At 47.1% G+C, this 27,955-nt stretch overlaps 2 protein-coding genes, 1 long non-coding RNA gene and 2 other non-coding genes across 10 annotated transcripts; 2 read left to right on the top strand and 3 right to left on the bottom strand.

The window, feature by feature from the left end:
- Positions 1-7: 7 nt before the first annotated feature.
- KIF2C (kinesin family member 2C) lies at positions 8-19,187 on the top strand. Of its 5 annotated transcripts, none has more exons than XM_048059265.2 (22): positions 8-232; positions 320-414; positions 2,406-2,510; positions 2,743-2,791; positions 4,500-4,547; positions 5,501-5,620; positions 6,356-6,466; positions 6,860-6,960; positions 7,219-7,314; positions 8,514-8,568; positions 8,656-8,818; positions 9,085-9,175; positions 10,780-10,843; positions 12,111-12,202; positions 12,478-12,620; positions 13,978-14,182; positions 14,610-14,720; positions 15,212-15,279; positions 17,022-17,130; positions 17,208-17,324; positions 17,690-17,816; positions 17,896-18,027. In XM_048059265.2, the coding sequence occupies exons 1-22, from the start codon at positions 169-171 to the stop codon at positions 17,904-17,906; spliced, it is 2,145 nt and encodes a 714-aa protein (XP_047915222.1). In that variant the 5' UTR covers positions 8-168; the 3' UTR covers positions 17,907-18,027. The 5 variants fall into 5 exon arrangements, with proteins under 5 accessions (XP_047915222.1, XP_047915220.1, XP_047915221.1 ...); XM_048059263.2 differs by lacking the exon at positions 17,896-18,027 and adding an exon at positions 18,486-19,187 and having other exon boundaries at positions 9-232; XM_048059264.2 differs by lacking the exons at positions 4,500-4,547; positions 17,896-18,027 and adding an exon at positions 18,486-19,187 and having other exon boundaries at positions 9-232.
- On the bottom strand, positions 14,719-27,070 carry ARMH1 (armadillo like helical domain containing 1). 2 transcript variants are annotated; one of them, XM_067001758.1, is made up of 11 exons: positions 26,865-27,070; positions 26,435-26,503; positions 25,737-25,903; positions 24,721-24,917; positions 24,205-24,289; positions 22,325-22,447; positions 22,019-22,091; positions 20,841-20,970; positions 19,980-20,057; positions 19,521-19,629; positions 14,719-16,342 (listed from the first exon to the last, which is right to left on the bottom strand). In XM_067001758.1, the coding sequence occupies exons 1-11, from the start codon at positions 27,068-27,070 to the stop codon at positions 16,335-16,337; spliced, it is 1,245 nt and encodes a 414-aa protein (XP_066857859.1). In that variant the 3' UTR covers positions 14,719-16,334. The 2 variants fall into 2 exon arrangements, with proteins under 2 accessions (XP_066857859.1, XP_066857858.1); XM_067001757.1 differs by lacking the exon at positions 14,719-16,342 and adding an exon at positions 18,382-18,517.
- Positions 22,535-22,649, bottom strand: LOC136791418 (U5 spliceosomal RNA). The gene has a single exon (XR_010833428.1). It is a non-coding gene; the product is annotated as a U5 spliceosomal RNA (small nuclear RNA).
- On the bottom strand, positions 23,776-23,890 carry LOC136791421 (U5 spliceosomal RNA). The gene has a single exon (XR_010833431.1). It is a non-coding gene; the product is annotated as a U5 spliceosomal RNA (small nuclear RNA).
- On the top strand, positions 24,912-27,159 carry LOC136791405 (uncharacterized). The gene is made up of 3 exons (XR_010833377.1): positions 24,912-25,260; positions 25,831-25,893; positions 27,023-27,159. It is a non-coding gene; the product is annotated as an uncharacterized lncRNA (long non-coding RNA).
- The last annotated feature ends 796 nt before the right edge of the window (positions 27,160-27,955 follow it).

Genomic DNA, 27,955 nt, shown 5'->3' with positions numbered 1-27,955 from the left:
CTGCCGAACTACACCTCCCGTCGTGCCCTGCCGCGCGCGGAGCACGCTGGGAATTGTAGTCCCGCGGCACGCCGCCTCCCGGTAGGCCCCGCGGCACGCCGGGCGCGCGGCGTTTAAATCGGCGGCGGTTGGGCGGGCCTGCCTCTCGCTGTCCTCACCGCCAGCACCATGGACCCCCGGCTGTACCGGCACGTCTGCCCCGGCCGCGTCGTCAATATCCAGCGCAGCAACGGTGCGGGGGGGGGGGGGGGGGGTGAGCGGGGGGGTGTGAGGGGGGTGACCGTGGGGTGACCGTGGGGGTGACCGTGCTCTCTTCCAGGCCTGATCCACAAGGCGACGGTGAGGACGGTGAACGTGGAGAGGTCCCTGGTGTCGGTGGAGTGGTCCGAGGGGGGCACCGTCAAGGGCAAGGAGGTGAGGCCGGGCCCCGCGTTGCTGCGTGGGGTTTCTCGTTCTTTACCTCAAAAACGTCCCCGTGCGTCTCAGCCGCAGCCGGCTCCTGCGGTGCTGTCTCTGCCCTTGGATGCGTAATGCTTCTCCCAGGCTGTTACAGATAACCCAGCTGCCCTGTGCTGATTTTGGGGGTTATCTGTAAATAAACACCCCCAGGTAAGGTACACAAAAGGTGGGGATGCTGTGACCGCAGCTGGGCAGCGCCAAGAGGGCTCCTGGCCTTGCAGGGTACCGGGGGCTGCTCACCGTGCTGCTGGTGGGTGGCTTTCAGTGCCCCCACAGCCCTGGTTTTCCCAGCTCTGTGGTTATCTGTCGGCTTTTGGTGCCTCTGGCAATGCCCTTCGAGCTTTCCTGAAGACTCTGTAGCTGTACGATAAACATGTTATTGTTTGATACTTTGGTGTGTATTGTTTATAGCCTGGTGTTATAACACTAGCCCTGGTGGACCTGGAGGGATTTGTAACCTCCACAAGACAGCCCTTGAAGTCTTAACTGTGACGCAGCTTCATCCCCCTTTCTCTGGGGCACAACGTACTGAGAGGCCTCCAGCTGTATCTCTAGTGCCCTGCTCTCTGATTCCACTGTGCCTTCCTTCTCAGGGAACCCTATCTCCTCCTTAAAGTTACTGACTTTTCTTTCTCTGTAACAAGAACCTTGTGCGGAGCAATGTCTCAGAACAGACAAGGAGCTAACCACGGTTTTGGGCTAGAGTCCAGGTAACAACGGCACTGCTGGATTTGAATCGCTCTTGGCCAGTGCTAGTCCAAAATGTCCCAGTTCAGCGTAGAGAAAAGGGTGTGTGGGGCCCTGCTGGTGGAACCGCCGTGTTTCCCTGGCGTGATTGAGGTTGTACTGAAAGCCTGATGCTTAAATTCTCCTTTGGTGAATGAGCAAACATGCTGTTCTTGGCAGTTTCTCTGGGAATGTAGGTATTACAGGGTCTCCGAAGAGGCTGTTCTTACATGCTGCTAGTGTTTACAATACTGTCCACATACACTTACTTCTGAGGTAATTAATTTTTCTGATTAGATACATACAGACTTTATATAAATCAAGTCTTAAAGTTTATTTCTCTTATGTTAGAATATGGTATCTCCAGGGGTGTGAGTGGTTTTTGCTCTTTTTTATATGGACCCTTCTTTTATCAAAGTAAGCTAAAATTTAATTGAGAACTGGATAACTTCAAGTGGTGCTTGTATTATTGCTTTGACGTTAGGTGAATTCCAGTGCAAGCTGCTGTGACACCAGAGTTATTTTTGTGTATACGTGCTTTCAAGCTCTTCTGCAGGGTTAGGTTTGGCAAAACTGAAACAAGCGAGGTGGTGCCTTTTGTGCTCGTGCCTGCCCTTGGCCGCCTGCCCCATGGTCGCTGCCCTGCGTCTGGGTGCTGCGGAATGCTGAGGAGGCAGGATTATGACTTCACTGGAAGGTCAGGCAGGAGGTGGCAGCTGGTCCTAGGTAAAATCACTTGCAATTGCCGGAGAAAATGCAGGTGAATTGACTTTCGGATTAAATGCTGAATCCCTTGTTTCCAAGGTTTAAGTAGCTCTCTGAAGTTTATTTCAGTAAGCGCAGTCACGCAGTAAACTCTTAATGCTCTCCTAGCACAGAAGTCATGGAGATTTACTAAGATTAGCTGTAAGAGATTAAAGCAGTTGATGCCAAATGTGCTTTGCCTATCTCCTCAGAAGTCTTCTATGGCACCTGCAGAGCTGCGCGGTGTTTGGCAGATGAGGGTAAATGGCATAACTTGCTCATTTCTTCTAGTGCAATTGGACATATGAGACTCTTCAAATGGAATATGAACTATTGCCTTGCACCTTGAAGCTAGAAGGCTACTTTAACTTAATATTTGGCAAGCAGTCAGTCAGGTTTGTTTGCCTGTACTGAAAATCAACATGTAAAAAACTGCTGTAGGTGGTAGCAGCAATATTTTACCTTTGCTCTTGCAGATTGAGATTGATGATGTGATAACAATAAATCCTGAGTTAACAGAGGAACTACATGCTGCAGATGTGAAAGAGAACCTCCCTTTGCAAGAGAATGTAACTGTACAGGTAAGCGTTTTAGTCTCTCCAAAGGTACTAACGTGTCAGCAGCAGCATGCTTTAGACCAGATCTTTTTATAAATGATACTGTCAGCCTTACAAGTCAGAGACCTCATGCTTTGTGTTCTGTCTCACTGTTAGACTTTGGTCAGAAATCCTTCTTGTATTAACGTTGTTTTGTAGTGCTGTGCTAGGTATTTATGGCTTACTGTGGTGACTAACAGCACTCATTGTTTTCCAGAAACAGAAGCGTAGAACAACCCTTTCAAAAATTCCTGCTCCACGGGAAGGTGAGAAAATATTTCCTTTCCTCTTCAAAACAGTGGTGACCCTCCATTGTAGCCATGTTATTCCAGTTTAGTGCCTCATAACGCTGCTTGTTCAGGCAATGCTAAAAAGAGCATACCTGTTCATACCAACACTCTCGAGTCCTGAGTGCAGAACTTCTGCCAACAAATTGCCCTCCTGTTCCTGTGAGCTCAGGTTTGTTGACACGTTGCCCTTTTCTTCAGTATTGCTGTAGTTATTCCTTGACACTGCTTTAAATGTCACTAGGAAGTTCCTGCTGCAGTGAGGTTTAAAGTTTTGTATGGGATTTTGCAAATGCCACAAACAACAAAAGGTAAGTGACAGTTATTAAGACAAAAAGGTGTCAAAATGAGAATGGAAAGGGCAAGGAAGAAATAGCAGTGTCAAATGGATGTCTCCTCTTCAAATAGTCCCCGTAGACAATAACATGAGCTTTATTCCTGGACACATTTCAGACTAGGCAGCCAAAATGCAAGCTGGTGTGCCATAGCTCAGTGACTTAGTGTCAGTACAGTGTTTTGAGCAGAGCCAGAAGAGGAGACAGATGTGAAAGTGTGGGATTGCTAAGGAGTTGTTTTTCTTGAGGTGCTGGGAATTAGGAAACTCCCACGTTTTTTTTAACCTTTTTATCTTTTTAGTTGACTCTTGCTTTTGAGTTGCAAGTGACAGCATTAAAGGTCTATTTGTAATGTACTCAAGTGATGTTGAGGTCGAAGGGTTGCAGATTTAATAACTCTTAATGTACATAGCTGGACAGAACTTACCCTTTTACATGAGCTGTGAATGGTTGCATTTGTCTGGCCTTTTTTGTTGTATGTGCTGCAAGACAGGGAAACTGGAATCAAAAGACAACAAATCTACAAATCCCCTTGTATCTGAGAGGCAGGAACAGTCCAAGAAGCTTAATATGTCAAAAGTTTTTCTGATCTTCTTCAAATGCAGAGAATTCTCCACAGATTTTGTGGATCGGCAAGAAAAATGATGTGGTAAAGTAGTGATTATCTCTAGACAGACCTGGTTGATGGAGCTGGATAGCCAGATAGAAAAATAAAGGTGTTTTAATCCAGTCATTGGCTGATGGAAAAATGTCCTTACAGAGGTCGCTGCTTCCCTGAAGTACGGAATCTAATGGCAAATCTGACATGCCTGTTGCCTTTGCTACTGGCGGTCTTGTCCCTGAAGACTTGCTCAGAGTACAAGAGGGAAGCAGTGACTTCAGCATTCATCAGATATTATCTATTATTGCGGTTACTCCCTGACACTCACGGGCTATATGTGTCCTGTAGCAAACTCTGTGCTGCACCAATCAAAAAGGTAATGTTGGCTTCAGGTTTCAGTTCTTAGGCAAAGCAAATTAAAGAAGATCAGGAGGCGTCTGTCTCCATCTCTCTCAGGAAAGTGAGGTAAAGCAGCAGCAGTGCTTTCAGAATGAATTCAGAAACAGATACTAAGTTCTCTGAAGCAGTAAGAACTTTAGAGGATTTTGTATATCCTTGTGCACAAGAACAATCTGAATCAAACCCATCTAGACGCAGCAAATCCTGCAGTTAATATTCCTGTCTAGGAGCACTGTTGTTTGCAGAAAGTGCTGCTGAGTTTGTGATGAGATCAGGTGTCTGGGCATGTGTGGCAAAAGGAACGAAATACTATCTCTGTGTATAATGAAATGGATTCTTTCTTTTCCTAAAGTTGCGTCAATGGCACCTAATGTCTCTGCACCTGAGCAGAAGAATCCAGGTAAAAAGTTAACACATGAGCACTGAATTTTGTGGGCACAGTTGTGAGGAATTTGATCCAGAATTGAAATTCACCCTTGATGTGAAACAAATCTAACTTCCTTTCAAATCGTAGTGATTAATTCTGGATAAATTCTTGCGATTGCTGGAGGTGAGAGTAGTTCTGGCTTTCATATCACACTTCTATTTTTTCATATCAGACTTGCTTTCTTTACAAACCTATTGAGGTGTATGTTCCTGTCACCTGCTAAGCTTCCTGGGTGAGTGATTTGTCTCAGTGAAAGAACTGTAACTAGGTATGAGGCAATGGAGACTGCCTACAGAAGGGCCCTTTTTTGAAGATTTTCTGTTGCAATTATAGGTAGTCTGTCTTGTAGCTGAATTTAGTGTCATCAAGCTATGCACCACACACACCATCTGTGTTTGGATGTTGTAATGGTGGGCATGATCTGGCTCATGACCAGTTTTCCCTTTGGATGTGGAAGGCATAAGAAATAAATTTTTTTATCCTGACTTTTCCTTAGAGCTTCCCTAGATAACCCACTCTGTATAGCAAAATTAGTGGTATAGCCTTGGTTTTCATACTGTCACCATCACAGTTAATTCGTAGCCCTGTGAGTGTGAGACTTCAGAGGATTTCCCAGTTCCCTGAGTTGTAACTGCCTCCTTCCTAGGTATCAAGGTTCCAGAACTGCCATACTAGTGAATCCTTAGTGATATCTGGAAAGAAATTCACTGAAGCTGCAAATCTGGAACGAACTGTGTGCTTTTCTGTAGTGGTCACTTCTCACCCACCTACCTTTCCAGCAGTGCTTTATCCTAGGCTTTGGTAATGCATCAGAGATCTGAAAATGGTTCTTTTAAGCACAACCTGCACTTCTTGGAGTAAATGATTACTTGCAAACGTCGGAGTGTCTGATGCATGATGCTGAACTTGAATTCGTTTTTCCGAAGCTATGCGTGGCCGCTCCAGGATGTCTGTCATCACGGAACCTCAGTGCAGCCTGCAGGAAAATGAGATGGGGGTGGATCCCTGCACTTCTACACAAACAAGAAACAATTTGTCAGTTCCTGGTGAGTGGAAAAAGAACCCAGAGAATTGTTAATACAAAGCACGTTGCTTCTTATGTATTTAATTAGGTAAACTGCAAATCTAGGAGGAAGAGCAACCCCTACCCCTTCATATATTAAATGAGAGAGGCAGAGTTCTGCCACTATGTAAACATCCAGGGCTTCTGCCTGAAGGGGTTCTCAAAGGACTTTGGAAACTATGTTGTTGAAGGATGGTGTACTTTGTTAACAAGAGCTGCAGCTGTGCTTGTGGTGCATGTGGTATCTGCATACCAGCATAAAGTGGCATTTGCGGGGCTAGAGTGGGAAGCAAAGTGCCTTAATAGTGCTGACAGCAGGCTCCAGCTATACTGGTTGTAGCTCTACCTATACCAGTTGGCTAAAGTAAGAACTTTAGCCTGCCTGAATAATGGATCTGTAGTTTTTTTTATCTTTACCAGATCTACCCCATGAATAGCTGTGGGCATTCCTTGCATATTAAGTTTTGCAAAGACATTCAAATAAGAGGCTTGATATTAACTTCTTGCCTAGTTGGTGTGGCACTGATTTGTAGCTTTTTAATAAAAGTTTGATTGGTGAAGGATTAAAAAAAATTTGCACATATATTTTAGCAAGTTCTCCCTCCTGATCCGGAATTGGAGTTGAGGAATAGCTGTGGTCTGTGAGGATTTGCAAATTACAAAATGTTCTTGATCTTTGGGTTCCAGTTATTGTCTTTGGTGTGGCTTCTTTCTGCAGCTGGCCGAACCAAGACTAGTAGGCTGAGCTGCGCTCCAGAACCCCCATTGACAAATGGAAATTCAGAGGATCATCTGCTTTCTGCTAGAATGAACCCTTCAGCGAGCCCAGGTACCTGGGAGCGGTGGGTAAGAACTGGCTCACCAGTCAGAAGTGCATCACTGTGATTGCTTCTTTGTGTAGTCCTAGACTAATGCTTTGAAAGGGTGGCTTTGGCAGCAAGACTAAATATCTTAAGTATTTTTATTATAAATACATCATTCTGTAAGAGTGGTTGTCTCCTCAGAAATGCTGCCCTTAGTGATGGTGTGACATGCTAACCAGCTTCTGATAGGTAGATCTGCTTCGGGAAGGAAGTGCTGAAATATTAACAACCATTCTTCTGAAGATGACTATTTCCTGTACCACTTAGGCTAGTCTGTCAGTAACCTTGACAGCTTTGTAAAACATGTTTAAAACATAAGGTGAAAATTTATTCCAAGGAAGTGTTTTCATTTTATCTAGTTCGGAGAAGATCTAACATTGTGAAAGAGATGGAGAAAATGAAAAACAAGAGAGAAGAAAAGAGAGCTCAAATTAGTGAAATCAGGACGAAACGTGCACAGGTAGAGTACTCTACCCCCAATAAGGGGAAATTCTATTAGGTAGTACAACCTGGTAGTTGAAACCAAAATGTATTTTGGACAGACTTTGTTCTTAAGTTTATGCCAAAGGATGGATTGATTCTAGTTTCAGAATGTTCTGAATTTGTGGCCTTTGAGTGAATACTTTTTCTATCTATGTAGTTGGTTGTGTTTGGTGTGCTCTGGGGCTTTTTTTCTGTTATGGGTTAATTACCTTCATGCCTATGTTTTCTCACGCAGGAATATGACAGCAGTTGTCCAAACTGGGAGTTTGCACGGATGATCAAGGAATTCAGAGCAACTTTAGACTGCCAGCCATTATCTATAACTGACCCAGTAAGTAAATACTGAGGCTGCTGAGTGCAGCACACAGACACTTCGACTTCTTTATTTTGTACTGATGGTTTTAGCAGATGAGCAAATTAGTGCATCACAGCTCTTGGGAAATCCTCTGAGCATATTGTGATCCTGAGGGCACCCAGTGGTAAATGTAAGGTCACTTATCTCTCCTATTTAGGGCTAAGCTGCCTTGCATTACTTTGCATATGGCACTAGCGAAGAGTTTGCACTCTGAAAATTATCATGCAATGCTTTGTGTGTAACATCAGTAGTTTTCAGAGTTCGTAAATGGCAGAGCCTATTACATAGCAGTTTGGTTTGTAGGTAGAGGTATAAATAAGTTAAAACAGACTAGTGCCCTGTAACAGTGTTAGATGTGTAAGTTGTATATTGAGTAATTTTAGAGTAGGTCAAAAAGTGAAAGAGCAAAAGTAGAGGTCAAACTACAAAAAGCAGGTTCAGCAGAGACCCTCAGCAATTACGGAGGTGGCATTGTTTAATACCTGAGAACAAGTAGTCTTTGTCTAGCAAAAGCCTTGCTATAGTCAGTGAAAAAATGACAGCATTTAAGTTCAAACATGAGTAGCTGCTGACTAGCATAGAACATGAGGTAGTTCGTGTACCAGCATCCGACAGAGCTGAGTCAGCTGTTTGTATAAATGTTGCTGCATGACAGGGATGAGCTTGTCATCTACTACCTGCTTCAACCAATGGAACAGGCACTTTTTAAACCCAACTGATGTGCGGCTGTGCTGCACAAATAGCTAAACTTACTGCACCAGTGAAGAACTTCAGGTCAAAAAAACCTCCAGAGGTAAATTAAAATAATAATTTACCTGAATTTGACCCTAGTTGAGGTAATAAGATCACAGATCTTGCTGGACAGCTGGCCAAGAACTGAACACGTTATTGAACCTAAAGCAGAATATTTGTGACACTTTCTTTAGCATAGGAGCATTTCTGTGTGATATGTTGGGAATGCTACCCAGAAGTAAATTGTTCATAGTGTTGTTTGTGCATTCAATGGACTTTAAGACTTACACTCCTCCATGAGCAGGTCTCCTCCTGATCAGTACCAGAGGAAACTCATCAGTGTGTTGAAAAGTCAACGTGAGGGAGCATGGAACCTTTCTCTGGGATACTCAGTAGGTGTAATTAGGAAATAATTATTACTTGTTTTCCTAATTTTCTTTTAGATAGAAGAACATAGGATTTGTGTCTGTGTCAGAAAGCGCCCTCTAAATAAACAAGGTGAGTGTTCTGACAAAGCAGATCTGACTTTGGAGCAGTTTGACTTTGTTTATTCATGTTAAATCTGAGGGTCTCTTCCATCAACAGAACTTCTCAAAAAGGAATGTGATGTGATTACTGTTCCAAGCAAATGTGTCCTGCTGGTCCATGAGCCAAAGCAGAAAGTGGATCTAACAAAATACCTTGACACCCAAGCATTCAGATTTGACTTCTCATTTGATGAACTGGCTTCTAATGAAATGGTATACAGGTAATGCTTTCCTCTCATTTGGAATGATTTTCAAGATAGCACTGAGCTATGGCTAGATGACAGCCTAGTTGGAAGAAACTGCTACCTGAAATAAATATGAAAATTCCTTTTTGGAGGAAACCAAAGGACTGAGAAGTCCAAAGCTCAGTTTTGGCGTGGCCTTGCAAATAAAAGGACATCCTTAGGAAATTATCAGTTTTCCTAAAGAAGCTAAAGCAGGATGTGAACTGCTTAACTTAACTGTCTTTTACCTTCTGAATATCCAGGTTCACTGCTAGGCCTCTTGTACAGACCATCTTTGAGGGTGGAAAGGCGACATGTTTTGCATATGGCCAGACAGGCAGTGGCAAGACACATGTAAGTTTTTCTCCAAAGTATCAAATTTTCTAGCTTTATCTAAAGTATGTTGAAGTTCCTTGATGTTACAGGATTGTAAAAGGAGCTCAAATCTTGCTTTATTTTCTTAAAAAGATAATAGTTTCAGTTGTTAATCCTCTTTTTCTGTATTTCTGTAGTTAGAAGTATTAGTGGTTTTCCTCTGAAGTTGTGAGTAAAGTCATGCTAAAACTATCCCATAGTTGATTTTTAAAGACTCAGAACCAAGGATATCCTGACATGTTAGTGACAGAGCCATAACTATCACTTGCCTTGAACTGCTGTTGCTGCCCCAACTCTGCAAAGTAGGGCTATTAGCGTACGTGTGAGACAAAGGCTATTGTCTGTATTGTATTTTGAGTTTGGAGACATTCCAAAGACCTTAGTGGTTATGTAAGAAAATGCTTCTTATTGCACATGAACACTTAAATGATCTGGTATTGTGAAGTGGTGGAAATTACTGTGTTCACTTTCTAAGCACCCCTTCCAGCCCACCACCTGCAGTTTCAAGAGAACTGGAGATTGTTGTCTGCCTAAGAGGTGTTACGCTCTAAATTTTCAGCAACTGGGTTGTCTTTTTCCTCTTCTAGAAACTAAAGGGAAGGAAAATGGAAATTCTCTTCCTTTACACTATGATAGTGGAGCCAAATCCATTGTCTTCTTGCTCTGCAAGAAGCCTTTATGTCAGACCAAGGTGATGTGGACTGGAGTTGGCTAGCTAACCAGCTTAAATAAGACAGGTGCTGTCATTCAAGTGTTAGAGGCAAAGCTTAGGCTAGGTTCTCCTGCCACTATTATGTAGTCAACTGTTTATCTCCTCCAGTAACCCAAAAGGAAGCACTGTAGAGATTTGGATATAGGCATATAGGCATCTTCATTGCACTAAAATGTGCACACAAACCTGCTCATCAGAGCATCATTCAGCTGTGAGGCATTCAAATTTCTTAATTACTTCCCCTTCTTGATCCTAGGGCACAGAAGTAGTGCAAGGTCAATAGCTGCACCTTGAGACTGGAATGCTGCATATTAAACTCGGGTAGATTGAGAATATATCGTGGGATTGAGTTGTGTTTTAAATGATTTAGTTTCATGTAAAAAATGGTAAAGCAATTCACTGAGATAGCACCAAGTACAAATTCTGGGAGGATTAAAGGTATCTGTCAAAGAAGGTACAGGAAGAAGCTTGGTGCACAAGGTCGATTCATTTTGATATCACACGTGAGTTTTTGAAAGTCACAGTGAAAACAGTATTAAACTTATTTCCAAACAAATGAGTCTTTGCTCTGGCCAGAGGCTATTCAGTTGCACTTGCATTTCCCCTAGGAGGAATAACTGCACTGAATTCCTGTGAAGTAGTTATCACTGCAGAGCCTTACAGGCATTTAGCTGACACTTTGCATAATCCAAATCTCCTCTCTGAACTGATAGGGAAGTAGAAAACTAACTTTAATTGTACTGTTGTAATCACCTCACTGACATCAGTTATCATATACACGATAACTTCCCAGTATGTTCTCAGTACTAAAATCAGGTAGCCTGACTTGCTCGTGCCATATCTCACTTTTGACGGCCTTTTCTCTTCGCAGACTATGGGTGGAGACTTCTCCGGGAGAGCACAGAATGCCTCTAAGGGCATATATGCTTTTGCATGTAAGTTGATTCTTTAGATATGAAAAATCAAATTTGTGCATGTTTTTCTTAAATAGATAAGGTTTGTTTTGGTATGGATACTTTGATTTTTCTTCTGGGAAAAGATACATAAGTTTTCATTAATAAGTTGTGGTGTTTGTTGCAGGAGGTGGGATTAGTTTTTCACAGAATCGCCTAGGTTGGAAGAGACCTCCAAGATCACCTAGTCCAACCTCTGACCTAACACTAACAAGTCCTTCACTAAACCAGATCACTAAGCTCAACATCTAAACGTCTTTTTAAGACCTCCAGGGATGGTGACTCAACCACTTCCCTGGGCAGCCCATTCAGTTTCATAAACTGTATTTTCCATCCAACATCTAGTTTTCTAGATCCACCTGCTATTTATCACTTGTCAGAAAATATTTGCTTTTGAGATAGGTGACAGATCTTCTAATTTGACGTTTGCTGGGCTGAAACATTTAAGGCTGAAACATTTAATTTTGAGTTCTGCTTTGCTTTTGTCTCAGCCTAAGGATGGTGCTTGGAAATAGCCTGACTTGAATGCAACAGAACACTACCCACTTCTGGTATAAAGCTTTTTATACAGAAAGCATACGAATGATTTATTTTTTCATTTAAGCACTAGATGCAAAAAAAGCGCACACAAGCACCCATTTCTGAGAATATTTTGTAAACCCCTCCTTGATATAATTCCTAGAAAGCACCATGAACCCTGACTCCTGTACTTCCCCTACAGAAAAGCATTTTGTGAAACTATCTGTGTAGCAAGGCAGTTGAAACAAGCAACTCTTTGCTAGTCTCTGAATCAGTTATGACTGGCTCTGAAGGAAAGTCTTCTTTTCAGATCCAAGTGTGAAGTCTATTTGTGAGAGACTGAACTCGATTCAAACAAAGGGCCAGCTAATCTGGTATATTGTCTCTAGCAGCAATGCTGATGCTCAGAGAGGTGTCTTCTAGATTCTCCACAGGAAGAGCTTCAAACAAATGCTTGACTCTTGCAAACCTGTCCAAAGCAATAGCAGGTCATAATTTTCTCCCAGACCAGCAAGGGGGATAGTATTTGCTTCTACTGATCTTACTGGATCAGTTAGCATTGCTGTCTGCAAGTAATATTAACAGTAGAAACCAAGCATTTGTTTGAGATAGCTATCATTCAGCTGCCAGAAGCGCTACATTATGGCTATGCAATATTCAAAAGCAGTTCAAGTAGCAGCTAGGAACGTGTTTTAATGTAGTTAAGTAAACTTCTGTCTTTCCTCACCAGCACAAGATGTCTTCCTTCTTCTAAACCAGCCCAGGTACAGGAGTCAGGACCTGGAAGTCTACGTGACTTTCTTTGAAATATACAACGGAAAGGTAAGATTTTTTTAAAAACAAAAAAATATATATAAAAAAAATCCTGGCATGACTACTTTGACTGCATATTTCATAAGTAGAGGAATGAAACTTAGTAGTTTTGATAGTTCTATGTACTCTATTGTTCTTGGCATGTTTGGAATTGAATTGGAAGACTACGTTACATGTGTTGTTCCTATATAGTTCTCTACTTAGTCTGTGCTGTCTTTATAGTGTCAAGTCTCTTTCTCAATGAGAGTTTTTCAGATTGCCTTGGTTTTGTTGCCTGAATATAGGTGTTTGATCTCTTGAATAAGAAGGCAAAGCTTCGAGTCCTGGAGGATGGCAAGCAGCAGGTCCAGGTGGTTGGCCTTCAAGAGAGACAAGTCAGTTGTGCTGAAGATGTCATCAGAATGATTGAGATGGGCAGTGCATGCAGGTTTGATTGCTTAAAACAATAAGAAAAGTCCATGTCCTGTTGTACCTCTGTATCTGCAAAAAATGTGGTGACTGTAGCCCAGGGCTTGGAGATTTCAAAGAGGAGCCTGTTGTACCCAGTAACAGACAGGCACTGATCCACACCTCTGCATGAAAACAAGAGGGTTACAGAATAAAGGACTGGCAGAGGTGGGTTTAGCCTTCCTTTCATAGTGGCTGCATGTCCTCACATCTCTCCAGAAGAGAGAAACCGCTCAGCTGAGGAGATGGCTGCCCTGGTGCCAAAACTGAATGCCTGCTTCCTAGAAGTAGTTTGCAGGAACTTATGTAGTTCCCTGTGGGCTTGTAAGATCAAGGAAGAGCAGCTGGTATCAAGCTATAGCTGCAAAAGTACTCAGTTTTAACTGCAGGCCAGATGAGTTGTTCCAGTAGCAGCAAAAATGCTGCATGTCACCTGGGGATCTTCTCTAAAGAATCCCTGAGAAAAGGTGCTGAGGGACAGCTGTAGGCTTGGCTGCTCATCTTGGGAGGCTGGCTGCAGTTGGGGTATCTCTGCTGTTGTACTGGCTTGTCTTTAATCAGGGGCTAAATTCTGTATCAGCAAGTCTTACCTGTCTAATAAGGTGCAGCTGTTGGGGAAATATTACTTGGCAAATGAGAACTCCTTGGCTGCTGTATTACATTGCATGTGTATCCTGAAAGCTCATTTAGCCAAAAAAGCATGCACAGCGGAATGACATTTCAGCCAAGAACTGTCTAACACTTCAGGCTCCTGCCTCCCCCAGCAATATTTAAGGACATCCTCCTTCCATCTTCCCTTAGGAGCAGGGATGTTGTGGGTGGGACAGCAAACCTGCCAGCCCTTGCAGGGTACGAATGATGAAGGTCACAGTGAGGTTTATGGCACATCAGACTCCAGTCTCTTGCAGTGACAGGGCAGGTGCAAGAGGTTAACCAGCAAGCCAGCTTGGCTGGGGAAAAGGGATTTACCATGAGTGTAATGTGCTAGCACAGCTAATGCTGTTTAGTGGAGGAAGCTTGGCGGAGCTTACAGTGTGATAGCAGATGCATTAAGAGAATGACACGTGGTCTGCTCTGTGGCAGGAAGATGCTGTGCTGAAGGTATTTCTTCCAGCTTCAAATGCATATAAGGTATTAGCAGTCAGAAAAATATTCTAGAGCAGGCTGGTTGAGTTGAGCCAGGCAGCTTGATATTAGAAGTGATTCTTTAATTCATGCAATCTTAAGTTATTAATGTGTGGGTTAAACAACTTAACTGAATGGCTGCAGCTCTAGTGCTGTCAGGACCTCAGTCTTCTGTGACACAGTTCTAACACTTCTTTGCTTATCTGTTGTAGGACATCTGGACAAACCTTTGCAAATGCTAGCTCTTCACGGTCACATGCCTGCTTCCAAATCATACTACGCCGAAGAGGGAAGCTGCTTGGCAAATTTTCCTTGGTGGATCTGGCAGGAAATGAGAGGGGTGCGGACACATCTAGTGCTGACAGGCAGACACGAATGGAAGGTGCAGAAATCAATAAAAGCTTGCTAGCTTTGAAGGTGAGCTATAGCTCAAGGAGCAAATGGTACTACTCAACACATGGATTGTTTAACTCTGGGGTTATCTGCTCCGTTTCTTTCCAGTGCAAGGGAAAAGAACAGCTAAAGGGATCTTAGGTTTGTATTTTAATAACCATGAAAATGATGTGTATGCTTCCATTTACAGTGTTTCCAGGAGGGCAGTGTAGTTTTGTCATACACCCATTTCAAGCTTCATTCAAGTTTTTATTAAATGTATGCTGGATATACCATGTATCTTGTGACAGTCAAATATGTGGAGTCTATTTAAAAGGCTATGAAGCACATACAGAGCAATGGAGATGACCATTCTCCAGCCTCTTGGGTTTACTAGTAGTTGATGGCTGTAGTTTGCAGAGCTGTTTGAGAAAAGATGCAAATGTTGCATTCATGACTTGTCTTTTCTTAGGAATGTATCCGAGCTTTAGGCCAGAACAAATCTCATACCCCTTTCCGGGAAAGCAAGCTGACCCAGGTGCTAAGAGACTCTTTCATAGGAGTTAACTCAAGAACCTGTATGGTGAGTATGTGCATGGCACAGCTGAACTCACTCACTGCTTGTGATCTCTGCAATTTGTCCAGATAGCTGCATGCTCCCTTTCTAAGGGGAGGGGACTTGGAAGTCACAAAGCTTCAGTTCTCTGCAAAAAAGTCTTGCAGTTTTTCTCCTCAACTCACCCACTGCAACTGAGACCAACAACCGGCGAGCTCTGATCCAGCCCCAGTAGGAACAGGGCAGCAGAAGCCACTTTCATACAGTGGATCTACAGTAGAACCTGGAGTGTGCTCAAAAGGCTTTGCTTCCTGTGGGAGGCACAGCACCACAGGGTGCTGGATACAGAGTCGCTCACATGTCCCGCAGGAACCATAAAGAAAAACAGACTTGACAACATCTTAACACTCTGATCCTTTTCCCTAACATCTCACAGCTGCCTGGTGGGATCTGCAGTGCCATTAACGTGAGCAAAAGGCAGACGTAGGACTCACTGTGGCTTTCTGTTCTGTTTGCAGATAGCAATGATTTCTCCAGGCATGAGTTCATGCGAGTACACCTTAAACACACTGAGATACGCTGACAGGTAATGGCCTTTCTGGCCTGGGCATTCTGCTCTTGTTGCAGAATGTGTTTTGGCTGCTTTTACACTGATCAAAAGTTCTCTTGGTGTCATTGTCCGTGGTGACAATTTGGAGGTTCCATTTGCTGGGACCGAATAATCTTAAAGCTGTCTTCAGAAACTGTCATGGGTGTGGTTTTGTGTTTCTGTGGGGGGGTAATAGAGTTTGTGTAAAACCGTAACTGTCTCCTTTACTCAGAGGAGTGTCTTATGTAAGACTTCAGATCACCTTGTTTTTTGTAGGGAGTTTACCCTGTTAGCAGTGCATCCTGAATGGTTACATCCATGACCTTTACTTTTTGCAGTATTCTATGCAGGGTCCCCTATGTGCGTGCTAAGAATGTTTCCCTGACATGATCCTACAAATGATGTGGAAGGACAGTAGCTGTTTTTGATGGACTTTAATAGAAGCTAATAGGGTATGACACTTCAGAGACTGGGCGAAATCTAAAGAATCTGGAGAACTTGGGTGCCTTGCAGCAAATGGTGTGAGCGTGGATTTTGAATGCCCCATGGTTGGGCTTTGGGTACCTGCAGTGCACAAAAGACTTGTAGGGACTGAGACTCAAGATTCACAAGGGGGTCTGAAACCTGGAACTACTGTGCAGAGCAGTGAGCCTTTACGTGCCCTTACACCTCTCTGGTGAGGTGACAAGTGAAAAGGGACAGGCAGACTCTACAGCTACAGGGAGAGTGTTTTAACAGCTAAGCCTTTCCCTCCTTCACTAGGGTCAGTGGCACTTGAATTTTTTGTTGCTGATGCTGTGTTGTGTGGATCTGTGTGCTGTGGCTGCAGAGCCTATGATTTCTGTCATACGTTAACAAGATGACATTTCCACACTTCAGATTTGGTAGCTTTCCATCATTTGGTTCACAAAAGGCTGCTCGGTCCTCTCCTTTCCAGGCTCTGAAAGGATGTCTGCTAATTCAAGCCACAAGCATTCAGGAGCACTAGGGATCTTGACAGGTTTCCAGATTTTGTTCCGGATTGAAGGCTTTTTTCTGGTGGATAGTCATTCCTAATCACCTGAAAGTACAGGACAGAATGCAACATCTGGCTTATGGCGTGCTTCAGTAAGATGCTAGTCTTCAGTTGTACCCACTGGATTCTTAGCTAGTGCACAAGGCAAGTTCAAGCTATAAACGGGGTGTGTAAGCTGGAACTCGCTGGAAATATGAAGCTGACACTAGTAACTAGAACGAAGTACCTAGCTGATGCCTGACCTCTACCTCTAGCTCCATGTCATCAGATAGGATTTTTATCCTTATAGGCCTATTCTGGCATGGAGGGCCTCAATGGGAGAGGTGGGGATCAGCCTTATTCCTTTTCTTTCCATACTAAGTCTTCTTAGTTGGTCATGACAAACCAGGCTGACATGTGGAATATAGCCTGTGTGTGCGAAAGGCTTTGCTGGCAATTAGTATTGTGTACTTGGAACACTTCTCTCCAGGAGAGGTCCTAAATTGTTGTGGCTAGGCTGGACATAGAGACACATCTCTCAGCTTCCCTTCCCACAGTCCTCTGGAGTTTGTCCACGAAAGCTCGTTCCAGGTGTGGTAATGTGGATTTTTTAATGAAGTCAAATGTTTTTGACTTCATTAGTCAATGAAGTCAATGCTGAGCACTGACTGATTGCAGTAGCTGTTTTGTGATGCTGTCGCTCTGAAATTGCTGAAAGACTGAGTGGTGAATCTTCTTGTTGCAGAGTGAAAGAGCTCAGCCCTCATAATGGAGGTGGTGAAACACAGAATCACATGGAGATTGAGAACGAGGAAACGGAGATCAGTGGAGAAAGCTCAGGTCTTCAACACAATGTATGTGTGGGCAGTGGGCTGAACAAATGTTAAAGCTGGAAACAACCTGCTGTTCTTACTTGGGCTGTTTCTTGCAGCTCTCCAAGGATGAGGAGGAAGATATGTCTCCCCACATGTTCAATTTCCGTGAGGCTGTGATTCAGATTGGTGAACGGGAGGAGAAGGTTGTAGAACAACTTAGAGAACTGAGACAGGTAGGTGGAAGAGGCAAGCCCAGCCCAAGCTGCCTTCTCTATGTTGACGGGAGCTTGCCTTGTCTGAGCTGAGTGCTACTGGGTAGGCTGTGGGCTGTAATGCAAGATGCTGTCAATGGTGTTACCTTTTCCTCACTGCCAGCTTTTCCCTCTGGTTTCCTGCCCAACTGGTTAAACCGTGGAATTCTGGTGCTTGTGGCCAGCCAGTCCCCCTCCCCTCCAGCTAGCAATCTCTGCTTGCACCAACCGATACTGCTCTGTCGAAGCTCAGCTCTGATTTGCTGTGCCATATTCAAAGAAACTCATTGAACTTCCAGAAAGTTGATTTCTCTGATTTCTCTTCATGGTCTTTCTTGTAAATACAGAAAATGACGACTGAACTTGACTACCTCTTGGGAATCGCAGAGCAACCAGACTACGATCTTGAGACCTTTGTGGGCAGAGCTAAGTACTTCGTAGAGGAGAGCTCAAGAAATTTCCTTAGTGTCAGAGGTATGTTAATGCTTCTTGAGATAGTGCCTACTCAAGAGTTTCTGAATAGCACTGTCACTAATCTTCTTTTCTCTCGAAGATCTGAAATAACATCAGCTTATCTATTTGGGAGTGGTGGTGGTGTTGAGCACCCAGTCCTTCTGCGCTGCTGATAGTTCTGAGCACTTTGCTAGGTGATCACAGCATCAGACCTGAGATGTCCTATCGTCTGTACTAGCCAAAACTTTACTTTGAAAAGTATCTTCCACTTTTTCAATGCCACATAAAACTGCCCTCTCTTGAGAATAATGCTATACCCACTAAGAAGAGTTGATGTCTGTTGTATTTGTTGGTTACATAGCTTATCTCTTGCCTTGCCCAGAAAGCAGTGACTTGAGAAATTGATCACAATACCATGTCATAGGCATTTGCAGGGGTATGTCTACTGTTTCCACTTCTGTTTTCGTGGATATTGGGCCTTAATATCTATCCACTGTAAAGCTGACGAGCTTTGTGAGATCAGGCATGATGTGATGTTGGGGATCTGATGTTGGCTGAGCTGTTTTTGCACAGTCCATTTGTCTCTGGGGCCCTTGCAGATAGCAGCAGCTGAGGGGTTGAGAGGAACAGCTGGGCTGGAGAACTCAGCCCTCAGGTCAGTCTCCCTGCTAATCCTGTCTTCCATTACAGAAACGTTGGATGCCCTGGCGGTTGCCATGCAGCTGGAGGAGCAAGCCAGCAAGCAGATGAGAAAGCACAGGCCTTAGTAAATACAGCAATACCTGATTCACAAGCAGTCTTCTGTATCTCTTGCATGTTTGTCAGTGGTTTGAGTAACTCCTATTTTAAATGCAGCAGGGTGCCTGCAGGTCCGGTGAGCCTGAGGGCAGCGAACATGGCAGCGTCTCTCTTCATGGCCTGGTATCAGGGGACTCTGCAGAGACCCTGCGAGAAACCATGCCTGCAAGGCTTGGGGAGGGGGGGCCTGAGTGTGTGCTAGGTATGTCTAACATCTGGTCCTTTGTTAGTGACAGTGGTCTCCTCTGATAGAACTAGATACACATGTATAACTTTCTGGTGTACATATACCTTTTGGTCCAGGTGTGTTTGAAACACTGCAAAACTTTTGCAAGTCTCTTCTAGGAAGAAAATGGACTATATGTAACTGTAAAAAATCAGTATTTTAAACTTGATAAATAAATGTTCCTGTATTTAATTAACTTCTATCTTATAAAATATTTCTTACTGATTTTTTGCTAAAGTCTAACTGTTCCTAAAGACTGGTTGGTGTTGTGGAGAGAGGCTGATCTCTTGGAGGAAGCTTTTTTTTAAAAGTCTTTACACTTGTAATGTTTGCATAAAAATCATTTAAAATAAATGTTTCTTAATCGAGATTCTGCTGGGTAGATCTTGCCTAGTGGGGGGGAGCCTCTAAACCAGTCTCCTGTACTTGAGCAAAGCCCAACAGGTTGTAGTGAGTGGCTCTGCCCTTTTGGTAGCAGGAAAATGGGAAGGGCCCTGTGCCTCCTTTGTACCTATGGAGTTTAGTTAGGCTTCAAAGGTAGCCCCAGGCTGTTATTTCATGTGTATCTTCCATATGGGAAATGGAGAATGTGCCACATAACATGTTCAGCAGCTTTCCAACAATGTGAGTAATTTGTGATAAATATTATTGTAAGGGGGGAGTGTTGCTGGAGAAGTGACTGACTCCAGCTTTGTACATACCTTCTGTGGACTGCTTCCTTGCCATGTCTTTGGGGATGTCCACTAGACTGGAGGCCAGTTCTTCAGCCTGGGCTGGATCCATTTTTGTGTACCAGGTCTCAGGACTGTCCTGGAAGAGGTCATGATGGTGTTATGACTTGTAGCACCTGGCCTCTGCCTGCATCATACTGTGTACTCCACCCCAGGAGCCAGACTCAGGAGGGACCTGGTTTGGAAGAGCTCGGGTCACCTCGTGCCTCATTCTGACACCAAGTTCCCACTGTTACAGTCCTAGCAGGAGTCTGAGAGAACAAGGAGTCAGAGCAGTTATGCAGCCTGAAGGTAAACACTTCTCAAAGGGGAGGCTTTTTTGGAATCTTATTCAAGACTGGATTTTTTGTGAGAAGTCCGGTCTCTACACTCGTGCAAAACAGTCTAATGGCCCTTGGAGCTCAAAGCCTGTAAGAAAGGCATGCTTACCATGAAGAGCTGGAAAAGTGTGTCCCCTACTGCCTTCTTCATGTGCTCTTCCACACAGGGAAACGTATGGACAAAATACTGCAACAGAACAGAGTTGGAAGTTATCTAGAGCTGTATCATCCACGCACCATGTTACATGACAGGTATTCCCTAAGCCCCCTTCTTTAGCAGCACTTTAGACAGCACTTCATGAACAAACCTAAGAGGGAACTTTTGGCCCCTACTCAAGCCTTATGTTGTTCCCCTCTGTTGTCCCCCAGTGCCAGCTCACTGACAAGAGAAGGGAGGGTGTTTGCAGTGGAGTGGTTACAAGGGAATTCATCCTGCTGAGCTGTCTGTGCCTGCTCAGATGAACAGCAGTTTGTAACCCCCTTTTCACCATGAGTAGCCTGATTCTCAGTTGTCCCTCATTCAGCCCCTTCCTATCTACTGACACCATGGTCCTTCCTCTTCCCAGTCATCACCTGTGACTTACACAGACAGAGTTGTGCTGAGGTGGTTAAAGCTCTTTATGCAGCACCAGCAGAACAAAATATCCTGCTTGTAATTCTGTGCTAGTGTCTAGCTCTGGGCAAACTGCATTGTTTAGCTCATGAGCTCTGTGCTTTCTATTCCTGGCAAGCTGGTGGGTAGAGCAGATGTGTGAGGGCCAACACTGGCTTCTCAGCACCCTCTTTTCAGTGGTTGGCATATGGGACAGGAAGCACAGCTACTGCCTGAAGGAAGTGCCACTCCCAGCTTTGTGAATAAGCCTGTGTCTGCTGTGCTCAGAAAAAAAAAAAGCCTATAATGCAGGGAGCCTTTCTGTTCAAGTGCTCTGAGACTGTTATGCTGGCCTCCACCAGGTACCATCACACTCACCTTCAGGGAGATGCTGCCATGTCTCTGGCTGGGCACATGTTCCACGTTCCCCACAGCAACCATCAGGCCACGCACCGCTTTCAGCTGGATCAGCTCTTCAGCCACTTCTGCTGACTCCTTGGCTAAAATGCTGCAATAAGACAGGCCGTCAGCCCCTACCCTGTACAGGGGAAGGGGCACACAACAAATTGGGTCTGGCCCTCTTGGTGTGGACCTGGTGTGAACCCAGAGGAAAAATGACATGTTCCTGTTTCTACCTTGCCCTAGAGGCAATGATGGACGGGAGACAGGAAAACAAACAAGCAAACAAAATAAAAATAAACATTTGGCTGTACATGGATTGTCAATTATCTAACGTGTTCTCACTGAGAACCAATTGTTTAATTATTGTCAGGCACTTCCTAGTGTGTATTAAATTCTACCATGTTTCCTGCATGACCATAAAGAACCCAGGACTCAAAATGGAAATACCACCAATGTTATTGCTTCTGTGAGCATGACCCTGGAAGACACTCCAGTGTCTCTCTGTACCCACTAAGCTCATCTGCCTTTGCTGGATTTTTTTTTTTTCCCCGTCATCTACTTTTGTAGAAAAAGTGTTCTTATAGCACTATCTTGTGGACACTGCAAGAAATTCATAGTGAATGCACAAACTTTAGCATAAATGGCTGAATTTGAGGATTCTGCAGATTCTTCCACCAGGCAGCTGATGTTAAATAAGGTTTAATTACTTGTGGCTCCCAGCTACGTGGAGAATATGGTGGTCTTGATCAATACAACACCCTTCAGCCCTGTGCTGTGGAAGGACACAGACATTGCATCCAGGCCCAGCCATAAAGGGGCCATTTTGACAGCACACAGGGCTGGAGCTGAAGGGATTCCACATCTCCCCATAAAAAAAAATAAAAAATAAATAAAAAAAAAATAAAACCCACTCCAGTGTCAGTAGCAGGGAGGGTTTGTGCACTGCTGCCTTCAGGCAGCAGCTCTGCCCTGAACACGCTCATCTCCAAGCAGCCTAGAACAGGGCTTGGCTGAGCTGGGGTGTTCAGCCAGAGAGCAGTGTCGGAGGGGAAAGCTCCCTGGAGGAACGTGTCCCAGTCCATTCCTGTTCAAAGGAAGATGCTTCCCTAAAGTCCTTTTCATGCTCCTGTGGGGTTTGCTCCAAACTTTCTTACCCGATGGCTTTTGCGGCAGCTGCCTGCTGAATGTACGCCAGCATCGGCTCCCTCGGGCACAGCGCGTTTGGGTCTGCAGGAGGAAAATTAACCAAGTGAGAACGATGCTTTGGAACAGTCCTGAGGTGTGAGAAGGGGGGGGGGGGCGGTACCACGAAAAGAGGGTTTCTCCTCAGGGCAGGACTGTGGCTGCGTACCCTGCAGGGTGCACCCGCAGAGGCCACCGCAGCCCGCTCTGGGCCAGGCTGGAATTGCCACCAGCAGATCTCTGAAGGTCTGGGCAGCCCCAGCCGGGGGCACTGTTACCTGCGGTGCTCTCGCTGCGGGAGGCGAGCGCTGTCTGCCCGGGCGGCGTCAGCGCGGCCACCAGCGCCGCCAGCAGGGCCGGGCGGACACGGAGGGGCATCAGAGCCGGCAGCAGCTGCAGGGCTACAAAAAAAAAAGGCACTCTCAGCAACACCTGGATTTTTTAAAATACAATAAGTGCAACCATTCTGTTTTTGACCAAGTAAGGGCAGCTCTGCCGAAACAGAGCCTCAAAAAATTCCACGACACTCGTGCTTGTTCCTCTCCACGGAAATCTTTAGTAAAAGGCGAAAGATTTATACGATCTGAAGAGAAACCAGAGTATAACTTCCGAACCCACCCGGCCCGGGCCCAGCGCCGCCCGCCGCCCCCCAGCTCACGGCGCCGCCCCCCCGCCCGCTCCGCGCCCTCCCGGCGCCGCTCCCCGCCCCTCCCCGCCCGTCGCCCCGCGCCCCGCAGGGCTCGGCACGGCGCCGGGAGCGGCCGCGGCGGAGGAAACGGGGCCGGGAGCCGCCGCGCTGCCGCGGGGCGCGCTGGGTATGCAAATGAGAAGGGACCTGAGGGGCGGGGCCTAAGGGCTCGGGCGGCGAGGAAGCGGGCGGGGCCTCCGGCGAGGGGCGGGGCTTGGGCCGGGCTGGGGGCGGGGCTTGGGACCCCCTTGGCGCGGAGGCGCCCCCAGCCCGCCCCCCTCCACCCTCTGTCGGTAACCGACCCGGGGCGGCTCCCCCAAAAACGGATCCTCAAAGCACTCCACGCCTCTCGTGCCTGTTCCTGCCTTTACTGGGTGCAGGGGGAAGGTGACCGCCGAGGGTAAGGAAAGGCCGAGGCTCTCCGCGCCTTCTCCACGTCTGATCAGCCAGTGTGACGCCCATCCTACAACAAGGGGCCTTTGGGGGGCTGCAGGCCTGTCGGCCTGACCTTGCCACCAGGAAGGGCGCTGGGACAGCTCGTCTGGAGTGCAATCGTGCAATGTCTGCGGGACTGGCGGGGGATCAGGCTCAGCCAGCATGGGGTCATGAAAGGCAAAGTCCTGCCTGACCAACCTCATCTCCTGTGACTGGGTGACCCGCCTGGGGGACTGGGGAAAGGCTGCTGGTGTGCTCTGCCGAGCCTTCTGCAAGGCCTTTGGCACGGTCTGCCACAGTGTGCTCCCGGAGCAGCTGGCAGCCCATGGCCTGGGCAGGTACAACTGTGCCGGGTTAACAACCGGCAGGGTGGCCGGGCCGAGAGTGTGGCGGTGAACGGAGTGAAACCAGCCGGCGGCCGGCCACCGGTGGCGTTCCCCGGGGGGGACCTCGGAGCCACCTCGCTGCTCTCTACAAGTGCCTGATAGGAAGCTGGGGGGCGGCCTCTGCTTGCCGATAACCAGCAATAGGACCAGAAAACACGGCCTAGAGCAGCTCTTCAGCCCATAAACCCTAACCTCATTCTGTTTTTGACCAAGTAAGGGCAGCTCTGCCGAAGCAGAGCCTCAAAAAATTCCACCACACTCGTGCTTGTTCCTCTCCACGGAAATCTTTAGTAAAAGGCGAAAGATTTATACGATCTGAAGAGAAACCAGAGTATAACAACCGCCCCCCCCCGGCCCGGGCCCAGCGCCGCCCGCCGCCCCCCAGCTCACGGCGCCGCTCCCCCGCCCGCTCCGGACCCCTCCGGTCCCGCTCCCCCCCCCCTCCCCGCCCCCCGGCCCCGCTCCCGGCCCCGAGCGGCCCCGCGGGAGCTGCGGAAACGGGACCGGAGCGGGCGGCGCCGCGCGGTGCACCATGGGTATGCAAATGAGGTGCATGCTAATGAGGCGCGCGCGGCAAGCGGTCCCGCTCAGATCCCCCGCGCCCCCCGGCCCCGCTGAGCCACCCCCGGCCGCCCGGGCCCGGTCCTACCTTGGTGCTGCACCTCCAGGTGCGCCGAGCCCAGCAGGGCCAGCAGGGGCTCCACCAGCGCGGGGGGCGCCTCTCCCACCAGCTCCTGCGGGGACAGGGACAGGGACAGGGGCAGGGTGAGGGGACAGCTCCGGGCTGTCACGCTGCGGGCACGGGGGTGGCTCCGTGCAGCCCCCTGATCCTGTCGGGAAATGGGGCTGAGCCCTGCCCTCTGACACAAAGCGTCCTTTGAGCACCCACAGGGGAACGGGGCCGGCGTCCCACAGCGGGTGCTGCAGAGGAAACCACGACATTGCATTCAGATGGCCTGCCGTACCCCACTGCGGGTATGGGGGTACCGAGCCAGCAGCCTCCGCTGATAGGAAGTGGAGGAAGTGTCAACTGGGGGAAGCCAGCACTGGGGAGCCGAGCACCAGCCCCTCTCCCAGCCACGGCCCTTCCCTGTTCCCACCCTTGGCCTGGGGCAGGGGGAGCGCCAGGGAAAGGTAACGCTGCCCGTCACCCCCTGCCACCCACCTGCATCGCCCCCAGCGTCTGCAGAGCCAGCTGCTGGGCTCGCGGGGAGGCGCACGGCAGCACCGCGATGAGGCCTTTGTAGACTTGGTTCTGGTACTTGGGATTGCCGCGGCCCAGGGAGTCCAGCAGAACCCGCGCTTCTTCTTGAGCCTCTGCTGAGGTGGAGGTGGCCAACAACTCGGCGAGGCATCGCACCCCTGTGCGGAGAAAGAGGGGCCAAATTATGTCTGGATGAGTCTGCAGGTCACGCTTCTCAGCAGTTTTGCTGACAGACCCCTCCCCTAAAACACAGCATCATGTCCCACTCAAAGCGTGGCTTGAGGAACAGAAGCCAGGAAAAATGTTCTTTGTTCTTATCAGGAGCCACGACACCAGCTGGAAAAGCGGTCAGCCAAACCGTCAGCTGGAGGAGATGGCCAAAGCCCTTCTGCAGGCATTTACACAAGGAGCAAACCCGGCACGGAGATGCCAACAGTGCTGCTAAGGGTCCCGCTGCTGCTCCTGCAGCTTCATCTCTCTGGGAGGAAGCTGCGACAGCAGGTATCACCCCGTAGTCACTGACAGCCTGAGGCATAATCCCAACTACAGAGCAATGAATGGCGTTTCGCTTCTAGCGTCCAGGAGAAAAAAAAAAAGAGGAAAAAAATATTGTAAGGTTCTTTCAAAAGAACGAAACCCTCCCACCTCCAGAGGTAGGCAGACGCTGCAGGTAAGAATAGAAACTGTTTTGTGATTTTAACTGTAGCAGTTGCAACCGGCAGGACAGCAATATCACATCAAAAGAAATCACTGTAAAGAAAGCGAGCTCATTAAAACCAGAGAGGGGATGAAATGCAAGCACTCCACAATAGCCAGGACTCTGAACTCCCTCCAGCAAGACGAACGCCGCGGCAATCTGCCATCGGCAGGTGGGGGGGAAGGAGGGGCGCAGCGCTGCGAGCAGCCCTGGGGGCCAGAGGTCACGGAGAACATCCTCGCCTGAATTAGGAAAAAGCGCAGACGGACACAGCGCCTACCGTAGCTCTCACAAATGAGCTCCTTATACTTCCTGCCAGCGTTTGCGACGAGCTGGAGCAGCCTGACAGACTCCCTTTTGTCCTCTTCTTTCAGGTGGTTCAGCCCTAGCATTTCCAGGAGAACCACGACACCTCCGATCTCCAGAAATTCAATAAGGTATCTGCGCCTGCAGGGATGGGGGAACAAAGCCCAAAATGTCACCCGCCCTGGAGCCCATCTTCCTGAGCGAGCACTCTGTGGGAGTGCTGGGATCTGTCACCTCCTGCCCCGTTGTAGCGGGGCCCTGGTGCCCAGACACCGAACACGAGGTGCCTGAGGCTCGGCTGGGACGGCTGTGGCAGATGCCCGCCAGCAGCACGCTCTGCGGCGGGTCACCAGCTCCTGTTTTCTCCTGTGCTCATTTCAGATACCGAAAGGCAGGCACAGAAAGCCCCGTCACTGCACTCGGGCTCCCAGCACGTTCCTCCCACACCGTGCCAATGACCCAGTGGCTCTGGTGATGGGCAAGCAGTGGATTGGGTTTTGGGAACATTTGAAAATCCTACTTACAGTAAGCCACAGCCCTTGTTGGGGCCTGCCCTGCGTGAAATGCTTAAACAGCCCTTCCAAAAGCCTGCCCAGGACCTGTTATTTTCTTTCTCTCCTGAACCCTGCCACCCTCGTGTGCACCTCTCGTGCAGATACGTTCTATACTCACCCGCCTGCAGCAGATAGGAAGATGCCAATAGACTTGAGCAGCTTGTCAAGGCACGTGCTGTGCGTGTAGCTGTTCGATAAAGCTAAGGAGAGAATGACAGACCATCTTGGTGTCCCCCTGGCAACTCCGGCAATGTGGAGCTCTGAACCCGGGTACCCTCTTTGTTAGAGGGAGCATGGAGCTTCCTCTCAAAGGCGTGCAGAGGCAGCACACTCACCCCAACAGGAGAAAAAACACTAATTCTAGGTTCCTGAGAGTCAAACTACATGACTTTTCCCTCAGTTCCATCTTTAGATAGCTGTTTTTTTTCCTCTGCAGCTAGATATGGATCTCTGTACTTATCCTTTGAACATTTTTTTGGTAGAGAACATCCCCTTCCTCTCCATCCCCCTACCACGCGCCACCTTCAGCTTTCCAAGGAAACAGATACGTCATCCTGAGCCACGCTGTTAGGCGAGCCAGAAACAAGCTGGCTCCCTGGGAGAATTCCAGCTCCAGCTCTGGTTCTGTCTTGCCGTTATTGCTTTTGATGAAGCTGTCCAGGATGCGGGTTCGAGCAACTTTGTGACCACTGTCCCATTCTTGCAGGAAAACCATAAGCCTCCTGACGGCCTCCTGCTCTTTGACAGAAGTCATGATCTCTTCTGCCTAGAGAAAAGTGAGAAGATAAAAAAAGGCCTTAAAGACAGAAGAAGTCTGTATTGAGGAATTACCACCAGAATCACATCTGAAATGTTCTCTGGCAAATATTAAATATTAATATAAAAGCACTTACTAGCCATTTATTGCATCTTTTTCCTTTACACTCATTTCATAGATAGCAAAACTGAGCTAAAAGGAGAGTTTCTGGTAAGCCTGAAGCTGCACAAGGAATCTGCAATAGACTTGAGATTATTTTCCAAGGGCAGCTGGCTTCACCACAGGAACTCTCTTCTCCGCTGTGTTAATAAAGCCATTTTGATGTTACTCATTCCCCCCACTTTGGTTTCATGCTAGGTTCATGATATGAACGCTGCATCTCATATCTGACCTACCGGAGAGTAAATAGAGTGAAATGAGAGCACAAATAGGTATGGATTTATGGGGACTGACAGGGTCAAGGGGGCCGTAAATGCCTGTTAGCGCGCAGCAGTGCAGCCTGCTCTCACCCACAGGGTGCGGTGAGTCACTGGGGCTGGGCCCACATCCATTCCAGGAGGAGGTTTGGCCTGGGCAGTGGCAAAATGGCTTGGGACCCTTTGGCATGGTGGAAAAATTGCTGTTATTTTTTTTTTTCTTGTCTAATTTCTATGTGCACATTCTGAGTTTTCAGTGGCGCATCATTAAAAAATCTAAGAACTGAAATAGTAAGAACTATAGGCAAGAAGACAAAAGCTCCACAAACATCCCTTGTCTGCACCTCCTTCAATCCCATAAGGCAACCTGTATTTTACCAAATTACTTTGCCACACTTTTACCTCAGTAGGATATCCCCCAATTCCAACTTGACAAACGGGAAGGTGCACTTCGTAGGGGGATGGA

Source organism: Anser cygnoides, chromosome 8 (genome assembly GCF_040182565.1).
Source record: "Anser cygnoides isolate HZ-2024a breed goose chromosome 8, Taihu_goose_T2T_genome, whole genome shotgun sequence".
Lineage (NCBI taxonomy): Eukaryota > Metazoa > Chordata > Aves > Anseriformes > Anatidae > Anser > Anser cygnoides.
This window is presented reverse-complemented; position numbering and strand designations above follow the sequence as displayed.

Excerpts from the sequence above, each read along its gene's own strand:
- KIF2C (XM_048059263.2), top strand. The coding sequence starts at position 169 with ATGGACCCCCGGCTGTACCGGCACGTCTGCCCCGGCCGCGTCGTCAAT. Across the intron at positions 8,569-8,655 it reads GCGCCCTCTAAATAAACAAG|AACTTCTCAAAAAGGAATGT; the intron begins GTGAGTGTTCTG and ends TTCCATCAACAG. Across the intron at positions 9,176-10,779 it reads CAGGCAGTGGCAAGACACAT|ACTATGGGTGGAGACTTCTC; the intron begins GTAAGTTTTTCT and ends TTCTCTTCGCAG.
- ARMH1 (XM_067001757.1), bottom strand. The coding sequence starts at position 27,070 with ATGACTTCTGTCAAAGAGCAGGAGGCCGTCAGGAGGCTTATGGTTTTC. Across the intron at positions 22,448-24,204 it reads CCTGGAGGTGCAGCACCAAG|CCCTGCAGCTGCTGCCGGCT; the intron begins GTAGGACCGGGC and ends TTTTTTTTGTAG. Across the intron at positions 19,630-19,979 it reads CACTTTTCCAGCTCTTCATG|GACAGTCCTGAGACCTGGTA; the intron begins GTAAGCATGCCT and ends GACCTCTTCCAG.